Genomic DNA, 23,875 nt, shown 5'->3' on the forward strand with positions numbered 1-23,875 from the left:
AGGTGTAACTGGGTTTTTAGGCACCCAAGTCATAACTACTACTTAGCAACCTCTCTGGCCCTGGAAAACAAATTTTATATCTATGAAATGTCAAATTTCTCCAAGATAAAACTTCCTATTTTTAAATATAAAATATATTTTTTTTAAGTTTGATATTTTAGCTTCTGATATGCATGTCCCAATCTTTATTTTGCTCTATGCATAGTTTATTAAAAGAAGTGAAGGCTAGTCAGTGCATTTTACTTCCTGGTTTGGGGGTCCATTGAGAATTCATCAATGTGATTGGCTGCTTACCCTGCTTGATGACATCACTGTTGCTGGACGCCTGGAGATCTCTTTGACTTGGTGCCAGATTCAAATTAACGTCAGGAAAGGTGAAATCCATATCACAGAGATCGCTAGATCTTTGTGGGCAGCTTTCTTCGAGGTCAGTGGCAAGCGCCGTCGCTTCGCCACTGACCACAAAATCCATGCCATTAACTTGTCTGTTCTGTCCCCAGATGCTGCCTGACTGACCTGCCGTACTGTTTTTAAGAAAAGAAATTTGTAAATTGAGAAAACAGCGCCATTCTGTGGAGAAACTAAGAATAGCAGGCATTGCAGCAGGATCCATTGATCTCAATGTACTGAGAACATCACAGCATTACTAACTCAAAGATCTATAAATATGAGGCAGTACAGCATCTAATACAGTGCAAGTAACTAATCCTTGTAGCCTAATTGCTATCCGCAGCATAGGGTTTAACAGTAAGAGTCCAGAAAAGAAGAGAAGCTAAGTGCCTGCGAAACCAGAGCAAACTAATGGCTTGTGTTTAGAATTTGATATTGGGAAAGGAGACCATTACAGTGGTGGCGAAAATTTGCAGGAAATTTGGCTTACTTTAAAAGTCTCTTACGTCAAGAAAGCAATGAATGTGTGTCACCCACTCCAGAAAGTTTATTTTATTCATTTTCATGAGACAATCTTATGATTTATTTTTAAAAACATGCATCTGCATACACTTCCACTCTGCACCTCTTGACTTTTTGTCATGCTTTTTGTCAACTTTCTCCCATTAAAATTTCCTATGCCTGCAGTTAATATCTTCACCTGCATAAATTAGTCACACTGATAGCATGCTCAGAGCTCTGTTGAAATCTATTTTCAAAAAGCTGAATATTGCCAAGTGCTTTTTAAACATTTAAATTTTACACTGATTTATTGAATATAGACCTAAACATTACATATTCTCCTTCTCATTGTTTCACTTGAGTAGGGACTGCCAGTGAGGATGCCACTCATGCTTCAGTGCTACATGCATTGAGCACTCTGCCATATTTTTCTCTCTCTCTTTCTCCTTTGGCTAAGCCTCGCCAACCCCCATGCCCTCACTTTTATTTAATTATCATTTAATTCTCAGCTGCCCCTGGCCATTACGTACCTCAACTGTGTGTCTGGTCTGGACATTACCCATTGCTCGAGGCCATTGTCCCTCAACATCCTCCACCTGCTAGTCGATAGGCAAATGGCAACTGTGGTCAGGTAATCCATGATAGCACTGCTCCTCACCCCACTCGCCAATGTGTCTCTCCCAACCACTGTTCAGAGGCCTGGTTCCTTAGGATTATTGCCTCAGCCACTCAGTCTATCCCCCTGCCCTTAAATATCTCCAGTGAATAAAGGGCAGTACACGAAGTGCTCTTTATAAGTAATCAAATAAAACATGTTCACAGATTAATTAGAAAGAGCACTGATTATAGAGAGCAGTACAATTATCAAATTTATGGATTTTTTTTTTAAAAAGGTACATAGCTAATCATGTTCCAGCAGTCACAAAAAGTAAGTTTATCCCTTATCGTAGAGATTTAATAAAATAGTTCCAGGGATGAAAGATTGCAGTTAAGTGGTTAGGCTGGAGAAGCTTGGGTTGTTCTCCTTAGAACAGAGAAGGCCAAGAGGAGATTTGAAAGAGGTGTTTCAAATCATGAAGGGATTAGGTAAAAGTAAATAAAGTGAAATTGTTTCCACTAGCTGAAGGGTCAATAGGCAGAAGGCATAGATTTAAGATGATTGGCAGAGGAGCCGGAGGCGTTGCAAGGAAAAACTTTTTTTTTTAAAAAGCAAAATACTGCAGATGCTAGAAATCTGAAATAAAAACAGAAAATGTTGGAAACACTCAACAGGTCTGGCAGCATCTGGAGAGAGAAACCAGAATTAATGTTTCAGGTCTGTTGACCTTGCATCAGAATCTGATTCTGAGGCAAGGTCACAGACCTGAAACGTTAACTTATGTCCAAAACTGCAATGGAATCTGTCTACACACGTCAGGCTTTAATTACATCCTCCTGGCAGTGGAAGAACTGCAATGACACCACTGGAAAGGTAGTGCGATTGCAGTGTGACTAGCAGTTTTCATTATACATGTGAACATAAGAATTTATAATGGAAATATCAAAATAAGGACAGAATGTATGATTTTAAAATTAGGAACTGCATTTAATCTGTGAACCCCAGTCCAATTATAGCCTAGCCTCTAGCTTCACTTAACCTGAAGACTACACCTGGTTTGGATTCCAGTATACAATGCTGCAGGAGATGAATTAATTCCATTAATAAGCAATGTAGATTTGTATAGTTCAGCTGAATAACAGATGCATTTAAAGGAAAACTACATAAACACAAAAAAAGGAATAGAAGGCTATTCTGATACAACTTGAAGAGGAGAAGTGAAAGGAGGCTCAAGCACTGGCATGAACCAGTAGGGCATGCGATGATGTAATTTTTGTAACATTACTCCATTCACATAACCATTAATAACTGGTCCTTATTTTTGGGAAAAAATTGCATAATTTATGAAGATTTTGTACCAGGAGGTATGTTAAAATATATACTTTTGAAATGTACACAATGGAGTTACACCAATGCAGAATTACTGAATAAATTCTGGCACAATACCTCCAGACCAACTGTATAATAGAAGTTATTTGCTCGACACTGCTGAGTTGCTTATAACAGCAGTGGCACCATTTGAAGGTACCAACTGAAGGCTTGGCGCTCCCCTATACAGGCAGTAAAATTAATGGGAGAACCACCACTAGACTGTTTGAGTTCATAGCTCTGAGACATCCAAACAACCTATTAGTGAAGGTTTCAGAGCAGGCACATCCATACTCCCTTGTTCTGCAAATAGTACATACCTAGCAAAGATAGTTCCATGGTTTTGAGGTTGAGGAAATAGGGAAGATAGGGTAATAAAAATAAATTACATCTCCTGTGTCAAGTCATGCATGTCATAGTCATTATGGCACAGAAGATGGCCATTTGGCCCTTAAAATCCATGCTGGCTCTCTGTGGAGCAATCTGGGTCAGTCCAATTCCCTCGCTCCATCCCCACAGCCCTGCATGTTTATTTCCCTTAAGTCCCCATCAATTTCCTTTTGAAATCACTAATTGTCTCTGCTTCCACCATCCCTGTAAGCAGCAAGGTCCAGCTCATTGCCACTCGCTGTGTAAAAAAGTTCTTCCTCACATCCCCATTTTTATTGAGATGAAAAGATCAAGGCTAATAAAGTAGGACACTCTTTGTTGAAGTGGTAAAAATAACAAATCTAGAACTACCAAGTAGGTATGGGCAACTTGGGGTTGAAAAGAAAAACAAATCTTACATTTATATAGCTTCAAAAACTTAATTACTTTTAAAATCTGGTCACTATCTATTTAAGCAAATGCAACAGCCAATCTGTGCACAGCAAGTCCTACAAAAAGGAAGAGTTGAACACCCAGTTCATGTGTTTTAGGTACAGTTGAGGAAGAAATGTTGGACAGGACACCAAGAACATTGCCTGCTCCTCTTTTTCAGAAAAAAAAGAATCTGCAATTATATTACCCCTTCCACATCCTCAGGATATCCCAAGTTCTTCACAGCAAATTAATAATTTTGAAATGTAATCAGTTATAATGCAAAGAAAAACAGTAGCCAATTTGCACTCAGCAAAGGAGTCACAAACAGCAATGAAATAAACCACCAAATAATCTTTTTTTAAAAAGTTAAATGTCAGTCAGATCATAGGAAATGGAAGCAGGCCATTCGACCCATCGAGCCTGCTCTGGCATTCAAACAGATCATGGCTGATCATCTACCTCAGGTTTGTCCAACATCCGGCCCTCGGATGTAAACTGTTCCTGGGGCCGTTCCTCATCCTCACCATGACTACAGATTAGAAATGTCCCTTTACTTTCTTCTTACAAAGCAGCCTTTTAAAAACATCGCGCTGTTAGTTTCATGCCAACAGCTGCTAACATCAATAACAGCCATTTCACAACAGACTCGGGGTTTTCCGGAGGGTTCTGACTTTTCTTTTAAAAAGATGGGGGGGGTGGGGGGAAAGAGATGAAGAGGGAGACAGCGGGTTGTGGTGGGGGAGGAAGAGGGAGACGGCGGGTTGCGGTGGGGGAGGAAGAGGGAGACAGTTGGGGGGGGGGGGGGAGAGCAAGAGGTGGACTGAGAGGAAGAAGGAGACAGGGGCAGGGGAAGAGCAAGAGGTGGTCAGAGGAAGAAGGAGAAGGGGGGAGGGAGAGGGAGAAATGGTCAGGGGGGGAGGAGAGGGGGACAGAGAGTCATTTACCTACGGCACAGAAGGAGGCCATTCAGCTCATCGAGCCCATGCCAGCTCTCCACGGAGCTTTGCAGTCAGTCCCACTCCCTGGCTCAATCCCTGTAGCCTTGCGTCTATTTCTCTCAGGTGACCAACCAACTTCCTCTCGATTCCTCTCCGCTTCCAACATCCTTGTGGGCAATGAGTTCCAGGTCATTACCACCCGCTGCATAAAAAAGTGCTTCCTAATACTCCCCCTGCATCATTTGCCCAAAACTTTGATCTGTGTCCCCGAGTTCTAGAGGGGAGGGGACGGGGAAAAAAGAGAACGAGACACACACAGAGCGCGGGGGGAGAGATCAAGGTCTCTCCTGAAAGATGGACATCTATCCAGAATATTCTGCATTGCTACATCAAATGAGCAGACAGAAATTGACTACTTATGCAAGCAAAAGTAATGCCAGGTATGTAACTTTTCAATATAGTGACGAGAAAGTAAGTCATTAAATTAGTCTTCTAATGTAAAGCTTCTTCACAAAAATGCACATTTGCTGTTTTATTAGCAAGATAAATTTTTAATGCCTTTACCTTTCTAAATTTTCTCACTGGCCCACTGGACTGAGCAAAGATCATAATGCGGCTCTCCACCCGAAAAGGTTGGACAACCCCTGATCCACCTCTACGCCATTTTTCCCCCACTATCTCCGTATCCCTTGATTAGTGACAGAGGATCTTTTATATCCACCTGAGGGAGGCAAATGGGGCCCTGGTTTAATGCCTCATTCAAAAAGGCACCTCAGACAGTGCAGCACTCCCTCAGTTCTGTATTATGTTCTCAAGTGGAATGGGGTTTGAACTCATGATCTTCTGACTTAGATAACAGTGCAACGGCTGAGCCAATCTGACACTTGGCCTGAAGCCTGTAGAAAGGGAAGGCTTGGGGAGGAAAGTAGTTTCATGGTTTTGAGGTTCAGGGAATGAATAATTTAGATGAGACGACTACAATAAGACTCAATTTCAAAGCAGCTGGGAAGCAGGAAGTGACATTCAGAATTGAGACAGGAAATTTCAGAGGAGATTGCTCTTAGTCATATTGATAATAGAGAAAGGCAAAAGAAAAAGCTTTTGATGGAAAAGTGATTGGAAGCTAGAGCTGAGAGGGACTTTTCATCATTTGACAGCCTTTTCTCTGTATCCTGTCCAGGATGTTGAATAGCCTCCTCAGGAATATTTGAGGTCAAAAGAAATGTTGAAACAAAAAAAAAAGAGAAAACAAGGCTTCTTCAAGGCTGCTTTGGCAATGAAGGCGATTTGGCAGCTTCAGTTGAAGTAAAAGAATAAGAGTTTACTGTACATTTTACTCACTGTCTGTTTGGAGAGCAGCCGACAACAATTCTCTACACTTGGTGCGAACAGTATCACTTGTAACAGGAATTGGTGGGAATGTGGTCATCTTTGGAGTAGTGGGTGTCCTTGGTTCTTTCTTACTAGAGCTAGAAGAGATGGAGGTTTTGTTAACGGAGTTGTTTATTCAGTAAAAGCACTAATTTTCAAAGGATGTGTAGCCAGTACTGGTCTGATCTATAGGATACCATCCTGTTTCCAGGCAAATATCTTAAACATCAAAAATATTAATGCTTTTCAAATTTAGTTGCCCAAGCATAGAAAACAGGTTATTCAGATTTTTTTTTTTTATTCGTTCATGCTGGCAAGGATAGCATTTGCTGCCCATCCCCAATTGCCCTTGAGAAGCTGGCGGTGAGCCACTTTGTTGAACTGCTGCAGTCCATTTGGTGCGGGTATGCCCACAGGGCTGTTAGGAAGGGAGTGCCAGGATTTTGATCTAGCGACAGTGAAGGAATGGCAATATATCTCCAAGTCAGGATGGTGTGTGGCTTGGTGGCGAACTTGCAGATGGTGGTGTTCCCATGCGTTTGCTGCCCTTCTTCTAGAGAGTAGGGGTTGCGGGTTTGGAAGGTGCTGTCGACGGAGATGTGCCGAGTTGCTGCAATGCATGTTGTAGATGGTACACATTGCTGCTACTGTGCATCGGTGGTGGTTGGGTGGAGGTGGACAAGGTGGTACAAATCTAGCTAACCTCTTAGATCCGCTTGTGAATCACTATTTCAGTTCAAGTGAATTTAAAATTTTAATTCGTTCGTATTTTCTCATACTCATAGTTACACATCAAATTTATATTTAGTCTCATTCCTCAACATAACCAAGTGGCAATGTTTGAATATTCCTCACATGTTTCAAAATTCAGGAAGACTCAACATTCTAGACAATTAACTGGTTTTGAATGAGGAAACCTAGTATTTGCATTTGAACCCAACATGCAAATGAGAGACTGCCGCCGACGACACCTCCACCTTTGAACTAGAAATAATTACCATGGCACTACCAAAGAGTGTGAATAAAATTAGACACAAGTCACAAAAGGAAATATTAGGAAGATGACTAAAAGCTTGATCAAAGAGGTAGGTTTCAGAATCATCTGAAAGGATAAAGAGATTTAGAAGTGGAGTGATTTGGGGAGGTAATTTTAGGGCCTAGAATCTTGGCAGCTGAAGGCATAGGGCCAATGGTGGAGTGACTAAAATTTTGGCTGCTCAAGAGGCCAGAATTGGAGAAATGCAGATATATGAGGGTTGTAGGGCTGGAAGAGATTACAGAGATAAGGACAGGTGAATGCATGGTGGGATTTGAAAACAAGGATGAGAACTTTTTTTTAAAAACAATGAATTGCTTAACTGGGCGCCAATGTAGGTCAGCAAGCACAGGGGTGATGGGTAACAAGACTTGGTGCAAGTTAGACAAAGGCAGCATAAATTTGGACGATGTCAAGTTTACAGAGGGTAATCAAGTCAGAGAAATTACCTCCAAGGAGTCTGAACAGAGAGATATATACAAGCAACTGTTTAGTTTAATGGAATTGTATGTATTAAGGGAGGTAATTAACAATGTTAAAAAAATGCTCTAAAATGACCTTTGCTCTGTTGAGTCTGAACTGTTTTTTGAGGAAGTTGAACATTCCTTTTTCTTGTCTTCAGCAGCTTTGTCTCCTGCTGGGCCATCTGCAAAGCATCAGTTTAGACAAACATTAACTACAGTACTTTGAAATTACCATACCATCCATTTAATATATTTATAATTATTAAGCTAGAGATGATCACAACCATGTAATTGAAGTGTCAAAAGGTTAAATATTTCTTCCACTATATCTGTGCCCTGATCATATTTAAGTCAAAAGATGACTACTAAAACCAAACATTCAAAGACATTTTCTACCCAAATATCTGGGAATAATTTTAGTTGTAAATTTCTGTTACAGAAGAGAAAGTCCCAGAATTTTTCTTTTTATGCGCGTACAGCAATTCCCATGCATCTAATTAAAGATTTAGACATATCGTCAGCCAAATACATAACTATTCCTGTCTCAAGTATCTTTAAATCAACAACCAGGCTAATACAAAGTATATGATTTCCAAATCAATGATGTTGCACTCAATCTAAGCCCATAACCTCTGTAAAAACAAAACAGCTTTGATTTTAAGAGTCCAAGATGACAGGTCTTTTGAAGCAAAAATGACTGATTAAATTGAAGCGATCAAGATTGTGTTTGTTTTAATGGAATTATAATGAGAGAAGGATTTACTGAAAGCACTCCTCCTAGGCTTTCCTGTTCCAAATACATACTTTACCACAATGCATCCTTAAAAATCAAGTAATTTACAGCACAAATTCCTCATCTTATGGATAACCTGCTACAGAATATTTCAACTATTAACTAAGGCACAGCATGCTGAAAGTAGAGTAACTGAACAGTTCACAATTTGCAAAAAGCATAAGTATGTAATATACTGAGAATTCTTAATTATTTTGTTAATTTTAGAGATTATAAATGAATCAAATTAATTCACTTCACAGCAATAACCATTTTAGCTGCTGAAAATCAGCCATTTAAATATAGTCAGAGGGGGCCCGCTAAAGTCTTATGCTTACATTTTGAGCATTTGGTTATAACTTACTTTTATGATTAGTTTAGCTACAACAAAACCCAGGTATTTTATGCAAGTATTATTTGGGCCCTCCAAGTTACCTTCCTGAACCTGTTTTGTGATAAAGACCTTGATGCCAAATAGCTCAAATCCATCCAAAACCTGAATGCTGCTCATACCTATGGACAGCTTTTCTAGCATATCTTTTGTACACTTCAACATACAAGAAACATTATTGTTCTCAAATTGGCTGAGTTTACACTCTACACATTTGTTTACACTTTGGACAAGTTGCCCTTTTCTTGCTTATTTTTCTGTTTGCACTTGTTTAATATTTTCCTTTACTTTTCCCATACAGCATATAACTGACATATATAATCATTCAAATCATTATACATTAGAATTAATTAGGATGATCAAATATCAAAGTTTGAAAATAACCTGGTGTTAAACATTTCCAATCAAAATGACAGCCCTTGCAGTCAGTACACGATATTTAAAATAATTGCTTTTATTTCAACCCACTGAAAATGGATATCTAAAATTATATTGAAACTCCCAATTTCCTGGCAAGTGCATTTCAAATAAAAGAACATTTTCATGATTGTCTACTCCAATGAAGTATATATGCCAGCAGAGGCCTCACATTTACAAACAAATACTCCTATATTACAATCTACACGAGTAGCATAATGCAGAACAGATCACTTAACTTGTGCCATAGTAGTGGCGCATTACTATAGCACAGATTTCCCAGGAAATTATGGTATATATGACACACAAGATACCTTAAGCCATGCCATATTTCCTGGCACCTTCTACACCACTCCACCAGTACCCTCACTGAAGCAGTGTGAATTTCCCCGTAGCTCCACCCTGTCGTTAAAAGCAACATTGATCTCCATTTTCCTGCATTTCATGCTGCTGCCATTTAGACTGAAAAATAATGGTTTAAGGGGCCCGATAGGAGCAAGATTAAAGGGTGCACTCAAATGATGTGCTGAGATATTTAGGGATACTGATCGGGTCAATAAGTTTGCAGCAATCTCAAGTAAGAGAAGCTTAATCTTATTTTACTTTTTGAAAGCAATTCATTTTATTCCTGGGATTCTTGTAGGCGGGGATTGTAAATATATCACTAATCAGTCATCTGTTCAAACTCCTGTAATTATGTCATCAACACCATGTGTCTTTTGATGTGTTGGCTCAATTGCGATATGATCAAACTGATGAATGTTGGATCAATTTCAAATAGGTTCAATTACCATTTATCATTTTAGGATCAAACTGAAGTTTGATTTTTATTGCTGTTAACTGTATTTATGAACAACCCTTAAATTGAATGCAAAGGCCAAGAAACCACGAAGGAGAGGCAACACGATGGAAACTTACTTCTTAAGAAAAGTGCAACATTTCAACATTCAAACAACACAATAAAGCAATTTAAAACATTTGCAATTGACAAGAAAGAAATAAACCTGCAGGGCTACAGGGATAGAGTGGGGGAAATGAGACTGACTCTACAGAGAGTCGGCATAGATTCAATGGGCCGGATGGCCTCCTTCTGTGCTGTAAATGATTATGATGCTAAGTCTCAAAATAGAGATTACGGTCAGAGATATTGATACATGACACTGGAAGGTATAAATTCAAAGAAAATTTTATATTAAATCTTTTATCAACTTTTTTTCCTGCAAATGAGCAAGATTTGATGAGCTTGAACAGTGTGTAACCCAAGGAAAACAAAATGCAGGAGCGTAAAACTGTGCACGAAGCCCTGGGAAAACGAGTGTAAGTGGACAAAGACGCGCTATAGAATTTCTGAACCACCATTTTCTGTTAGCAACAGTATTGATCATCTAATGGGAGATATTTTCCCCCAAAATGGCTACTTGCATTAATCCATCAGAGCTGTGCATCACAACCACAAACAGAATAACTAAAATTTAAAAATTAGTCCAGAGAGCCATCTACAGCTGGAAAGGGGAAGATTTGTCACCCAGCCGATCCTGCAAAGGTTCTAGCACCATGCACTTGTGAAAAGCCCGGAATATTTAAGTAAAACAAAGTTATTATTTACAAGTTCTGTACAGCAGTACTATCGACCAGTTACTACAATACAAATGTCAGCAGAAAGAGCAAGCATTTACTCATAGCCTTGGTTATCTAATCTATTCTTTCAAAATGTTAGTGCTCTTAAAAAAGAAAACTTAAAATAACAGATTCATATTTTTTGAAATGTTTCAGTTGGTCGATCAGAATTCAAAAATATAATTTAAACTATAGACTGACAGAAGGTACAATGGTAGTGCATTCTAATTAGAAAGGCAGGAAAATATGGAGTACAATAATCAAGGTTGAGATTGGCACACTAGATGGGGAAAAATGTATGGCCCATCTTGCTATTGCAGGAAAATCTGAACCAATATGTTTACAAAAATTTTGCTTTAATGGCTCAATCCAGATTTACAGTTAAAGGTGACCTGTTAGTAACCTCTATCAGAGAACAGTCATCCTTACACATGAACTAAGCTCAATTCACAGATATCCAGAAGAGAGGGTGGAAGGATATAAGCATGGTGCTAGGGATGAGTGAAAACATAGTGATACGTCAGGTGAAAGGGAACAAAACAAGGTTCATACATTGTTTTTACCACCAGGACCTAGGTTTCATTCCAGCTCAAACTAAGAATCTTTGTCATATCTGCCAGCTTTAACAGCGATATAAACTGATTTTTGGCAATTGCAATGCAGGCAATACTGAGCATTATTTCAGCGCACAAAAAGACCCATCAGCTCGGCCATTGCGAAGCTCTATCGCAACAGTGGATTAAAAAAAAACTTCAGTCTGTCAACAGTCAGTCAGCAAAACAATTCCGTTATTCTCAAACAGAACACAAAAATCCACAGATGAAGAAATTCTGGAACAAAAACAAATGGCTGGAAAGCGTTAGGTAGGTCAGCACCAGTGGAGTGAGTAGGTGGAGACGCTTCAGAATGGGAATAATTACAAATGAACAGCATTGAAAAAGGAAGAGAACGAAGGAAAAGGGCATGAGAAACTGTCCCCCGCCCCCTTGCTTTTTTGTGCTGTGTCATGCAGTGTCCCACCTGCCAAAAATGAGGCACATTAATTTTACCACATGGACATTAAATTTCAAACTGCTGCTGGGAAGAAGAGAAGGCCTGTTACAAGAAATTGTTGGGGGCTGGTAAGACATTTTTGCATATATTAACAGACAGTGTTGGAACAAAGGACCATTCCCTGACCCACCCAATAAACAAAGCCAGAAGTGGTTATACCAGTCACGTGACTACCCTACTGACCATCTTGGGGAGTTTTAAATTGTAGAGACAGTGTTTGAACTGGCAGAAAGGCCTGTTCCTGTGCTGTACTGTTCTTAAAAAAAAAAACCTGCCACCTCCTCTCCTCCTGTCTGCTCCCATCTCATTCTCATGGACCTTCAAAACTCACTGAAGACACGTGAACCCAAAGAGAGAGAAAAGTCTCCTACAGTGAACAAGGTTTAAGAAGAATACTGGGCCCCAACAAAAAGCAAGACTATATCTTAAATCAAGGACTCTACAGCGACCTCGAAGCACAGTAACAAAAAACCCTCCTCAGAGATTACCTCAAACTTTTCCACTTTTTTTTTCTTCTGCTCTTTTCTGTCCCTATCTGCATCTGTGTATTGTGTATGCATGCTAGTGTGGGCGCATCGTGTATCTGTAGACGTTAACCGAATTAGAGTTTAAGTTTAAGCTTAATAAATTTCACTTTTCTTCTTTAAACCCAAGAAAGCCAGTTTGTGCTGGTTTCTTTACCTTATAATTGGAAAGTGGCGAATAAGGATTCACCGAGGGGGAGCTCAAAACACTGTGTTTAAAAATAAAACCCTGTTGCAGTAAGACCAGGTGGAGGCATCAGCGACCCCTAGACACCTTTCTCACCTGATCATAACAGCTGCTTTTATTAAATGTTGTATATCTGTAATTTCTTCTCATTCTGAAGGTCTCAGCTTTTCTGTTCTCTCCACAGATTCCAACCGCCCTGAGCGTTACTTTTTTAAATCCCAGTATCCTCAATACTAGAGTGGAGATGCTACAAAGGATTATCTTGCGACTTCCGAGCACAACACATTCAGCCCATCAAAATGGGTGTACAGTGCTACATGAGGGAGTTCTGAAACTGATATTAAAAAGCAAAGGGAAACACAGAATTTCTGATGAATTTTGTCATTCAGCCTTTGGCAGCCCCAACTTCAGCAACAGCGCTACTGCCTCCAGCAACAAGAACTGCATAAAGATGTTATTCTTCCAGACACCACTAGGGGTAGTAGCAACATGGCAAGTAAATATAGGCCCAGATTTTGCAGTGGTAATGACAGGAAAACTGTCAGCATTCGCCATCATTACTCCATTGAAAATGACAGCAACTTCTGGAGTCTGCATGTGTGCCGAATAACATGGAAATCCAGAAGCAGTTGTCAGTGACTCTACACTTCTCCAGAGGATGCGCTGTTGAAGCATTGCCCAGAATACAATGGGAAGTCTGAATTGACACTTCCACTCTCACACTTAGTTTCATTGTAAAAAAAACTCTTGAAAAAGTTATACCTTTTTGAATGAGGAATAACTAGATTTTTAACCAGTGTACCAAGTCCATAATTACTGAACAGCCTCATTGGCCCTGAAAAACTAATTTTATATTACTGGAATGCCAAATTGTTCCATTAGGATAAAAAAAGCATTTTAATTTTAATAAAGTTTATGATATTCCAGCTTCTACTTTAATTATATATGTATGTCTCATTTATTTTGTTGTATAAAATATGATTAGAAGTGAAGGATGATCAGTGCATTTTACTTCCCGATTTGCTATCTGTCAGACTACTTCAATGTGATCGGCTGCTTACCCTGCTTGGTCACTGTTGCTGAACGTTCGGAGGTCCCCATGACTTGGTGCCAGATTCAAACTAACATTGGGAAAGGGGAAATCCTCACCACACAAATCGATAAATCTTTGTGGGCAGCTTTTAAGGTCAACGGCAAGCAACACTGGGCCATGAGGATGCATTATAAAATACGCAACATATGTAATTTGGTATTTGGAGTAATGGAACAAGTTGTGCTCATCAAGGACATAAGAACTTAAAGTGGTACAATGAGGGTAACTAGGATGGCTCCTGGACTTATTTCATTGGGTTAGAATAACAAACTATTTGGAATAATCAGTACATGTTAGGAATAAAATGGTAAGACACGATCAAATAATTTAAGTTTTGAAAGAAATGGATGACATTGAAGATGTAGTGCGTTTTTTTCATAGTTCTGGAATGTAAGCTTAAGAAATCATGAATTTGTTCCTACTTTAAGCATATCAGTTGTAAACATACAGAATTAACATCGAGTGCAATGAATGTAAAGGCCTGCTACCCGACCCGAACTTGACGGGACCCGACAACATGTGTTGGGGTCAGGTCGGACACACATAGCAAGAATTGCAGGTAAGTGTTAAAAGAAAAAAAATAAAACTTAACTGAGCTGAGAGTCCAGGACGTCAAAGACAGAAACTCTGAGTCTGCACAGTCAGCGAGTGAGCGTCTCTATGACATCATCAAGCTCATGCTGCAGCTTCCTGAAGATTGGGAATGGGAAGGTAGGTAAAGGGAACATTCCAGTGGCTGGGTCGGGCCAGGCTGGGCGCACACAAGAATTGCATGTAAGTGTTAAAAGTAAAAAAAAAAAAACTTTCCTGAGCTGAGAGTCCGGGACATCAAAGACGGAAACTCTGAGTCGGCGCAGTGAGCAAGTGAGCGTCTCTATGACATCATCATGCTCATGCTGCAGCTTCCTGAAGATTGGGAGTCGTAAGGTAAGTAAAGGGAACATTCCGGTGGTCGGGTCGGGCACAGGGGGAAAATGGAGGGACTTGGGCTGGGTCAGGCTGGGGTCCAATGTGGTTCCGTCGGGTTTGGGTCGTTTTCTTTTGTGACTTGAGCAGGACTTTAATGTAGAGTTTATGTTTATAATTAAAGACAAATTCCAGATTAAGCTGACAGTGCAAAAGTACACACTGCTGCTGGGGGAGCACAAAAAGAAAACAGTTTAACTGGAACGGGGGTCTTAAACAGAGACCACAAATGGAAGTGTCAAATGACCTTTACAAGAAGTCAGTTTTTAAATTGAATTAATTATTGGAGGGGAATTTTATTCTGGCGGCAGAAGACTTGATGTCTGGAAAAGGTGACGTCGAGATCCCTGCATCACCTCTACTCTGGAAAGCCTGCTGAATCTAGTGCCAATTAGGCACTTAGTTGACAACGGTGGGCCTTGCAAAAGGATCAAGGACCCCTTCTCCGGAAGACCCGCCCTTGGAGAGCTGCCGGCCAGACGCCAGCAGCTGCATCGCCACTGTGGAGGCGGTGGCTGCTGCAGGAAGAGCAACTACTGGAGGCCAAGGAGCATCAGTGGACCTAGGCCTCAGGTAGGTCAGGGTGGGAGAGGTCTCGCGGGTAGAGGGAAGTCAGCAGCAGGGGCAGGGAGTGGCTCTCACCGGGCCCCCCACTTCCCAATGCTGGGTCCCTCGTTCAGGCACTAAGTGCCTTTAAATGAGGGAAGAACATAAAATTCCCCCATTATTTATTTATGAAGGTCAACACTAGCAATTTTAACTATACAATTTTGTATTTTTAAAAATAATTTCAGTTTTACTTTCGATTCCATTTTGCAATGGATAGCTAATTTTACAACAATCTGAAATTCCTTTGACTTTTACTGTCATTCAACAAACTTAGTGCCAATTTTGGAAAAAATTCTCTCAACTACATATTGTATCTGACTAAAATACACTTTTTCATAATCTACACTCAAATCAATGATGATTAAGCAGTCTCCTAAATTTGTAGCTATTACATTCTACAAGTAAAATGGATTCTCTGGTGTTAACCTAGCCTACAATGATTAGAGCAAACTGCAAAAGAAAAGGTTCTCAGTTTTCCAGAAAATGGAACACTCATCTTTACCTAGCAGCTTTTTCCATGATTTGATGAGTGACTTAGCAAGTGTTGTGACTTCTTCATCTGTGCTTTGTTTTCTAACAGCGTTCACAGACATCCCAACCCGTGTGGACTACAAGAATAAAGGAGCCGATATTAATCAAATTACAGAAACAACTTGATTATTTAAACTAGCATTTTTCAAGCCATATTAGCAATAAATTCTCCATGCAGTCAGATAGGCCAACATTCTTAAAGTTACTAGATATCAAGAAAAGCTCCACTCTTTAGGAATACAAACAACATGGTAATTATTTTGTTAATAAGGAAATTAATCCACTCTTCAAAACAAAAACATCGCATCACCATTAAACATGTTTGATTTATCATACTTATTATTTTACTACCCTATCAATAATTTGAATTAAACATTTCCCAACATACAAGACTTCTTTACTCCTACATAGTTAATTAAGATGTATAAGGGCCAATTATCCTAGCACACCAGGAGTACCTGTAGCAGACGTAGTGAATTGCCCACAAACTTCCTGACACGAAATATGAAGCCCCTCCCGCCCGCAACGCTGCACCTCAGGGAAGTGTGTCCATACAATTATTTTCACATTTGCAGCATTATGAAGAGCTGCAACAGATTTTCAAAGATACGGGCAAAGTCTTGTTAGGCTCAAGCCTACAGATTGCATATGGTGGAGTAACTTGTCTGATGTAGCAGCTTTGCATTGTTGTTAAGAAGGGCATTTTGTTTTGATTATTTGACCTGCCATTTGTGCCTTGAAGGAGGACACCAATGCAAGGTGTAGGATCGGGGTCTCCTATGCAACCCCTTTTTAACATGTGTTAAATGGAAGAGGAGGAGGAAGCCTAGCTGAATGCGATGCTGGTAGACCACACCAAAGGAGTAAAGTACTGAATCAGAAGTACTCAGCTGATTGAACTTAAGAGACGAAGTGAGCCATTCCTGGATCTCTCAAAAGAGTAAGGTTTGTGAAGCCTCCAGTTTAGTAGGAAATTAGTACAAGAGATGTCTCATCTTCTGGAAGAGGGCATGTAGCCATGCTCATGGGCCTCCACACTCTATAAATTCCAATAATAACATTACTTTGCCACTGGTCACTTTAAAGGAGGTCACATGTGCCATTGCCTGCATCAACCCATTGGCAGTGCACAAGTGCTTCGATTGGGTAAATGATGCCGTTTGCAGGAAAAAATGACCATTGTTTTTCCAATGATGCCGGGGACTAGCAAGTCCGTGCCCCTGAATTTTACAATCTATTGGTTTTCCTGGGGTGCAGGGTGCATTTGACAGAACCTGGGCGCAGGGTGCATGTGACAGAACCATGTGGGTCTGCAGATCCCACCGATATAAAAGTGCCCTTACATGGATCACAGGAGATACAACTCAATCAATGTGGATTTAAGACTGCCTTCACGACTTTCTTTCCATTGCAAGTAAACCAGACTTCCTCCACTGCTCTACTTTTTGCAACAGCTTTCAACAGCCTAGTCATAAAGCAGGATGCTCGATGTGACCAGGCCTTCTTTACTGACACGTTGGTATATCGCAGTTTTTTTATGAACATGTATTGCTGCAATGTAATGTTGCTCTTTTGCACAGCCACTTTAAAATTTATTTTAAAAATTTCCATCTGCAAGTTATAGGCTTACATACTGTTCGCCAGCACCGGTGTCATTTTCTCTCCACATGCTCTGCCAAGGCCAAAAGATCCTCCTTTAAGCAGCTAGAGACCCCAATGACTGCATCCAATAATATGCCTTAATACCCACCACATGCAAATTAGCCCCAAAAAGACATCAGTCTGCAGCAGTGATGTTGCCACCACGTGCTCATTTCCATGGACTCCAGGAAAACTGGTCCTATTTAGTACTGTATTTATATTTTACTAGAACTGTAAATTAATTTCTTCAGGTAGAATACCTATCTTTTTAGAAGACTTTCTGATTCAGGCTTATTTTAAAAGTATTATTTTGTATATATACATACCGTTGCTCTACAAAAGCAATTCACAGAAAGGAGCATTTTGAGATGTTTCAACAATGTGGGAAATGCACATTTCTTTTTTTAAAAAAACTTAAATTCACCCAATAGCCCTACGTGGCAAGGCAGTAAGCCCAGAAACCAAAAAGTCACAGGTCGATTTCTGGGCTGTGCCTAGTCAACTCTTAGTATGCCAGTGACCCCTGTTGGAAAGCGTACATATGTTTATGAAAAGTGAGGTCAAGATTGGGCTTGGCTGTGATTCCTGTTACAAAGAACACTCACCACCTAAGCTTCAAAAATTACACCATCTGGGCAAGATGCTAGAGAGATGCCAATCATGGAATTATACCAGTGAAATCCAGAGAGGACTCCTTCTGTGCTGTGAATTTTCTATGTTTCTATGCAAAAAAAGGTCTAGAAAATGAGGGATAAGGCCTGGGTACTCCAGAATAAGCTGGTATAATCTCTACATACCTGCAACAGATCCAAAGTCATGGGCATGCTTTTAAGTTCCTTCAATAAATCGATAGCACCATTCTGTAGAATTAACAGAAAAGCAGAGCAATACGTTATTGGGGTATAAGCTGAAAGGTTTTGAGGAGCCATACACACTCCTTGGGAATTTACATCACCATTTCTTTGAACTGGAGCCTGAAAACTTGCCAGTCAAGCAGGTATTTGAAAAATAATAAGTAAAAATATAAATACTTGCTACCTAACAAACACAGAAAATGTTAGACAGATGACAGTCAGTCTGCATCAGTAGGGAGAAAATCTAGAGGTTTTCCCAGCTTATGAGCAACCTGGATATTCCCGACACTTGGCTGTCAGCACCCTAGTGACTCCTAACTCAGTACCAAAAAGCGAGCAGAGTGGAATATATCTGATGGATTCAAAATCACAACACTGCTGTGTCTAGTAATGGCCACAAAGATGCAGCGCAAGAGTAATAACCACCCAAAGTTGCAGTGCATACATTACTAACTGCAACTGTTCTCCACCCACTCGTATCCTCAAGGTGATCAGCTTTGTATTATCAGTCAACAGTTTTAACCCTTCAACTAAGGGTGTAGTGTAAACACAATACTGTTCAAGTGCAAACCAGTGACCCGCAACTCTTGTGGACACTTTACAGAAACATTTAGCTTTTTTTAATTAAGACATCAACAGTTAAAAATATAAAAAGGAACTAAAACTGAAACAAAATGCAACTCCATAAACAACTCTCACAAACCTTACAAATAATTTTTTTAAAATCTGCAAATATTCAAAACTGGAATAAGAAACAAAATGCATGGAAACACTCATCAGGTCAATCAGCATCTGTAAAATGAGTTTTCTTTCAATAAAATATTCATGTAAATTACTGGAAACGCTTATCCCTCACTCTGAAAATATGTAGCCCCTTCAAACAACCTGGTTCTCTCCCAAAGAAAACTTCATGAGCGAGGTGTCAACCAAGATATTTCTGGGGTCAAAATGAAAACCAAGACAAATCGCCCTGGGATATTTTTATTCAATAAACATGGCCTGCGGTGTAGGAATTATGCACAGTGTTTTCTCTGCAGGCTTCGTCTTTGGCATGGTGTTCCACTGAGCAATACCTACGCCAATGGCATTGATGGTTGAGGGAAATAAATCTGAAAAATTTTATCAGAAATCGCTTTAAGTACTTCGGGCAATTTAATGCAGATCTGCAGAAGGGCTTGGTCCAGAGGGAGCACACCCATCCAAAATCTATTTACATTACAAACACAGTGAGCATGGCACCAAAAACCCCAACATTTCCCCCATAAAGTTAATGTTCACCGCCTCGCAAGTATCCTGTGGGTCCTTCAACGCTTTTGAACAGCCTGATCATTCCCTACACTCGGCTGCCTGCGTCCTAGCGGCTTCTGGGCCAGGAATCCGCAACCAAGGATTGAGGAGACATCACCCCAACAAGACAGGGTGGGCAGTGCTCCATCGACGGCCCGGTCTCTACCCACCGTGTTTTTCTTGGACACCATCTTATCCATCTTCTTCGCGATGCGCACGATTTCCTCCAACTTTCCCATTATTTTATTTTTTTCTTCCCCCTCTTGTTTCGCGAAGTTAAAAGGGGAAAGAAACAATGGCCGCAGTCATCAGCACCAAGGAGCCAAGCTGCCAGCTTCTGCTCCGCTTCGCCTCTTGTATATGGCGCTTACCCCAGCCATTCACCGCCCTCGGCACCCCACCGCAAGCGGTGCTGGGAGTTGTAGTTGCAGCTCTGACCCGAATGCTGGCTCCCACCATCAAGCCCGCCGCCGGCCAACTACAACTCCCGACACCAATCGCGCTGCACGAAGCAGGTTCCGGCTCACTCGTTGTCTGCCTTTTAAACCAAACCGTCTTCATGGCGCCCAGCCTCCGACTTGAAATAATTTTATTAGGTCTGTATTCCATTTCTCTCCGGAAATGATATGATGTGTGTGTGTGTATAAAGAAAAAGAGTGTAGTTGGATTCTATCAGCGCTTTGTATCGTGATTTTATGACGGTTCCTGCTGAAGGTGGACCTGAAATATATATCATGCTTTGAAGTTTTCATCACTTGTTAAGTGGACAAGAGGTTAAAATCGTAAATTGAGTTCTGAGACGCTTTTTGCTGATGTAAATTCATTGGTAACCCCAACACCTGTTAGAAATGGGAAATAAAGCAAAATACTGCGGATACTGGAATTCTGAAATAAAAAGAAAGTACTGGAAATACGCAGTAGGTCTGGCAGCGTCTGTGGAGAGAGAAACAGGGTTAACGTTTCAGGTCTGTGACCCATAGAAATGGGAAACTTCTGTTTTGAAACACTTGTGGCAGCTTTACATTTTTTTGATTTACCTGAAACAGCCGACTCAAAAAAAGACTGACAAACAACAGCTTTACTTTGTGATGGGCTGTTCCTTTTTTACTGCAACTTGTTCAACATTTTAATTTAAATAGTTAGGGAGACGGTGGCATAGTGGTAATGTTACTGGATGAGTATTCCAAAGGCCTTGACTAATGTACCTGAGACACGAGTTCAAATCACACAACATGAATTTAAATTCAATTAATCAATCTAGAAAAAAATGCTTGTCTCCCGAATGGTCACGAAACTACTGGATTGTTGTAAAAATCCATCTGGTTCACTAATGGCCTTCAGGGGAAGAAATCTACCATCCTAAACTGGTTTGGCCTACAGCCGACTTCAGACCCACAGCAATGTGGTTGACTCTTAACTGCCCTCTGAAACAGCCTAACAAGCCACTCAGTGGTAGGCAGCACACCGCCCCCTGCTCAAGGGCAGTTAGGGATGGGCAATAAATGCTGGCCCTGCGAGCAACGCTCATAGCCCAAGAACAAAAAAATTCAGATTTGCATTAATTGCTCCTTGCAATGTTCAAGGTAAAATGGAATTTGATACTGAAATAAAGGAATAATCTTACAGGAATTTTTTTGAAACTCTTGTTCTGTTTTCCAAGTTGAAAATTAAAAGGATAAAAAAGCCAATGGGGGCAATACAACAGGTATCCGCACAAACAACTCAGCACAAAGTTATCATTTCAAGTACCCTTTTAAATAGGTTAACAGTGTTCATTACTACCAATCAACCTCTGGTAATTAGAATTAACTATCACAAGTGCAGTGTCTCATTGCTTAAGGTTTTAATTGTTGGAGATTTCAAAAATGTTAAATTTGTTTTACTTTGCCTTTCAATTTCTAATGTACCTGCTGCAGGTATCACACTAGCTGCTTTATTATCTTACATTGAGTATATCTATTATAGCTGTATTTAATTTCTTCCCACTGCAAGGACAGCTTATCCAACATTCTGATTTCTAATATCCATCCTCTGTCAGGCCAACTATTTGTAAAGAGCTTCTTGTTAGTTAATAGCTACCTGCACCTCAGTTCATAAAATTTTATAGCACAGTACCTCTGCTGGGTCTTTGGCACAGCTGTTAAATTAGACCCACTCATTTGCTCTTTCCCCATAGCCCTGTAATTTCTTCCCCCTTAAAGTACTTATCTAATTCTCTTTTGAAAGAGACTATTGAAGCTATTACTACTTCAAGCAGTGCATTCCAGATCACAACTCCTCACTGCATGTTGCCTCTGGTTCTTTTACCAATCATTTTAAGTCTGTATCCTCTAATTACCAACTCTTCTACCATTGCAAACAGTTTCTCCTTTACTCTGTCAAAACTGTTCATGATTTTGAACACCTCTATCAAATCTCTGCTCGAAAGGAAAACAACCCGAGCTTCTTCAGCCTCTCCACATCATGGAAATTCCACATTCTGGTACCATTCTAGTAAATTTCTTCTTCACCCTTTCCAAGACCTTGATATTCTTCCTAAAGTGTGGTGCCCCAAATCCTAAGTCCTATAAACAATAACAGACAGGTAAAGACCCTATTGTCCTTTCAGCCTGCCCCACACAATTACAATACCTTCTATCTCACAATGTATACACACCAACAACCATCATATCTCCTGGGAGAGGTGAAAACCCCAGGCCAATTCATAGGGGAAAAAAATCTGGGGTCTTCCTCCCTGATCCATCCAGGTGATCAAAACTAATCCAGGACTTTGGCCCTGAATTACCTACCTACCTTTAAGAGGTAATGGCTTCCCCAACCAGAAACAGGTTCAGCTTTCACTCAAAGAAATTCAGCAAATCATGATGTAGTGCACAAGATAGGAGCCTGCTCCAGAGGTCCATTATTCTCTGGGAAATGGACCACCACCTAATATTGAACCTTGATCTGGCCTTATACAACTTAAAATTGCATCTCTTACTCCTTCCTAACCTATTTAATTGGAATAAACAATCAAATGAAACACAATTGATTGCCTTCATTATCTTGTAAACCTCAATCTGATCACCCATAAGTCTATGCTTCTGTAAAGTATAAAGGTCCAACTCTTTTAGCCTATCTTGATAACTAAGATACTTTATACTGGGAATTAGTCTGGTGGCCCTCTGGGTACTTTCCAAAAGCCTCTATCACCCACCATGTCAGAAGGCTAAAACTGGACCCAGTATTCTCAGAGACCTGACCTAGGTCTTGTACAAGGACAAAATAGTATGCCTTATTTCATACTCAATTGTCCTGTGAATGCACCCTAACACCTTATTTGCTTTAGCTATAGCTTCATGCCACTGCTCATGGAGCTTTAGAAATGTTTGCATAAGAATGCCCAAAACAGTTCCTTTTCTTCCTTCTTTAATGCTCTTCTCTGAAGGGTGGATGAATCTTGAGTATTCACTTTTCCCACATGATTAACACTTAATTCATCCAAGTTATATGTCATTTGCCAGTCATGAGCCAAATCTCCCAACCTTTTAAGATCCACCTGAAGCAGACGAGCATCATGTACAGTCCTAACCCTCGCACAGATCTTAGTATTGGCTGCAAATTTGCAGATCGTGCTCCTGGCACCTAAATCCAGATCATAAAAATAGTAAAGAGCTTTGGACCTAACACCAATCCCTGTGGACACCACTGGTGGGTGGTCTGCAAACAGATCCAAATTTTAACCTGTATTTTATAAAGGTTTAGCATAACGTCCTTGCTTTTGTACTCTCTGCCTCTGTTAATAAAGCCAAATATCCCAAATATTTTGTTGTTTTAAAACCTTCTGAACTTGTCCTGCCACCTTCAGAAATTTGTGTACATTGAGCTCCAGGTCTCTGTTCCTGCACCCCCTTTAAAATTGTACAATTTAGTTTAAATTGCCTCTTTTTATTCTTCCTATCAAAATGTATCAGATAGGGCTGAATAATATTTTATTTTACCATATCAGAATTCTGAAAAATATTGGCTGCAAAATATTGAACCTGTTTCTGTTTGGGGCAGCTGTCAAGACATTGGTTGGAGGACAGATTGCTGGAGTGCTGTGATAGCCTGCATGTCCCTTTGAGTGCTGAAATCTGCAGCAATTATGGCAGTAGTTTGAGCATGTATAGCAACAAGCTTGAATCTCAAGACCTTGGTCTGTTTCCACTGCAGCACTGAGGCGTTGGATGGCTGCTCCCTGTGCTTCAATGGAAGCTGGGACATTAGCCACCAGACACTGCATCATGGGTGGGTCTGCAAGTTTTCTCATGGAGTTGGCCACCACTTTCACGCTTTTAATGATGGATTCCAAGCTTTGCATGAAACCCTGTGCCAAGTTGGAGCCAGACTCCTCCATGTCCATAACAATGTCAAGAGGGTCTGTGGCAGGCCAGCCAATACCCCAAGCATCTCATTGTGCATGATCATCAGCGTTCTCCAGT

General features: G+C 40.3%; 1 protein-coding gene across 1 annotated transcript in view; it reads right to left on the reverse strand.

The window, feature by feature from the left end:
• Window positions 1-19,804, reverse strand: part of LOC137378182 (transcription elongation factor A protein 1-like) — a 42,523-nt gene extending 22,719 nt beyond the window's left edge. The window contains exons 1-5 of the mRNA XM_068048345.1: window positions 19,583-19,804; window positions 18,069-18,131; window positions 15,602-15,707; window positions 7,565-7,652; window positions 5,941-6,068 (exon numbers count right to left, since the gene is read on the reverse strand). Coding sequence (XP_067904446.1) covers window positions 5,941-6,068; window positions 7,565-7,652; window positions 15,602-15,707; window positions 18,069-18,131; window positions 19,583-19,651 — 454 coding nt within the window. The 5' untranslated portion in view covers window positions 19,652-19,804. The remainder of the gene's footprint in view (window positions 1-5,940; window positions 6,069-7,564; window positions 7,653-15,601; window positions 15,708-18,068; window positions 18,132-19,582) is intronic.
• Window positions 19,805-23,875: the final 4,071 nt, after the last annotated feature.

The sequence above is a fragment of the Heterodontus francisci genome, chromosome 16 (assembly GCF_036365525.1).
Source record: "Heterodontus francisci isolate sHetFra1 chromosome 16, sHetFra1.hap1, whole genome shotgun sequence".
Taxonomy (NCBI): Eukaryota; Metazoa; Chordata; class Chondrichthyes; order Heterodontiformes; family Heterodontidae; genus Heterodontus; species Heterodontus francisci.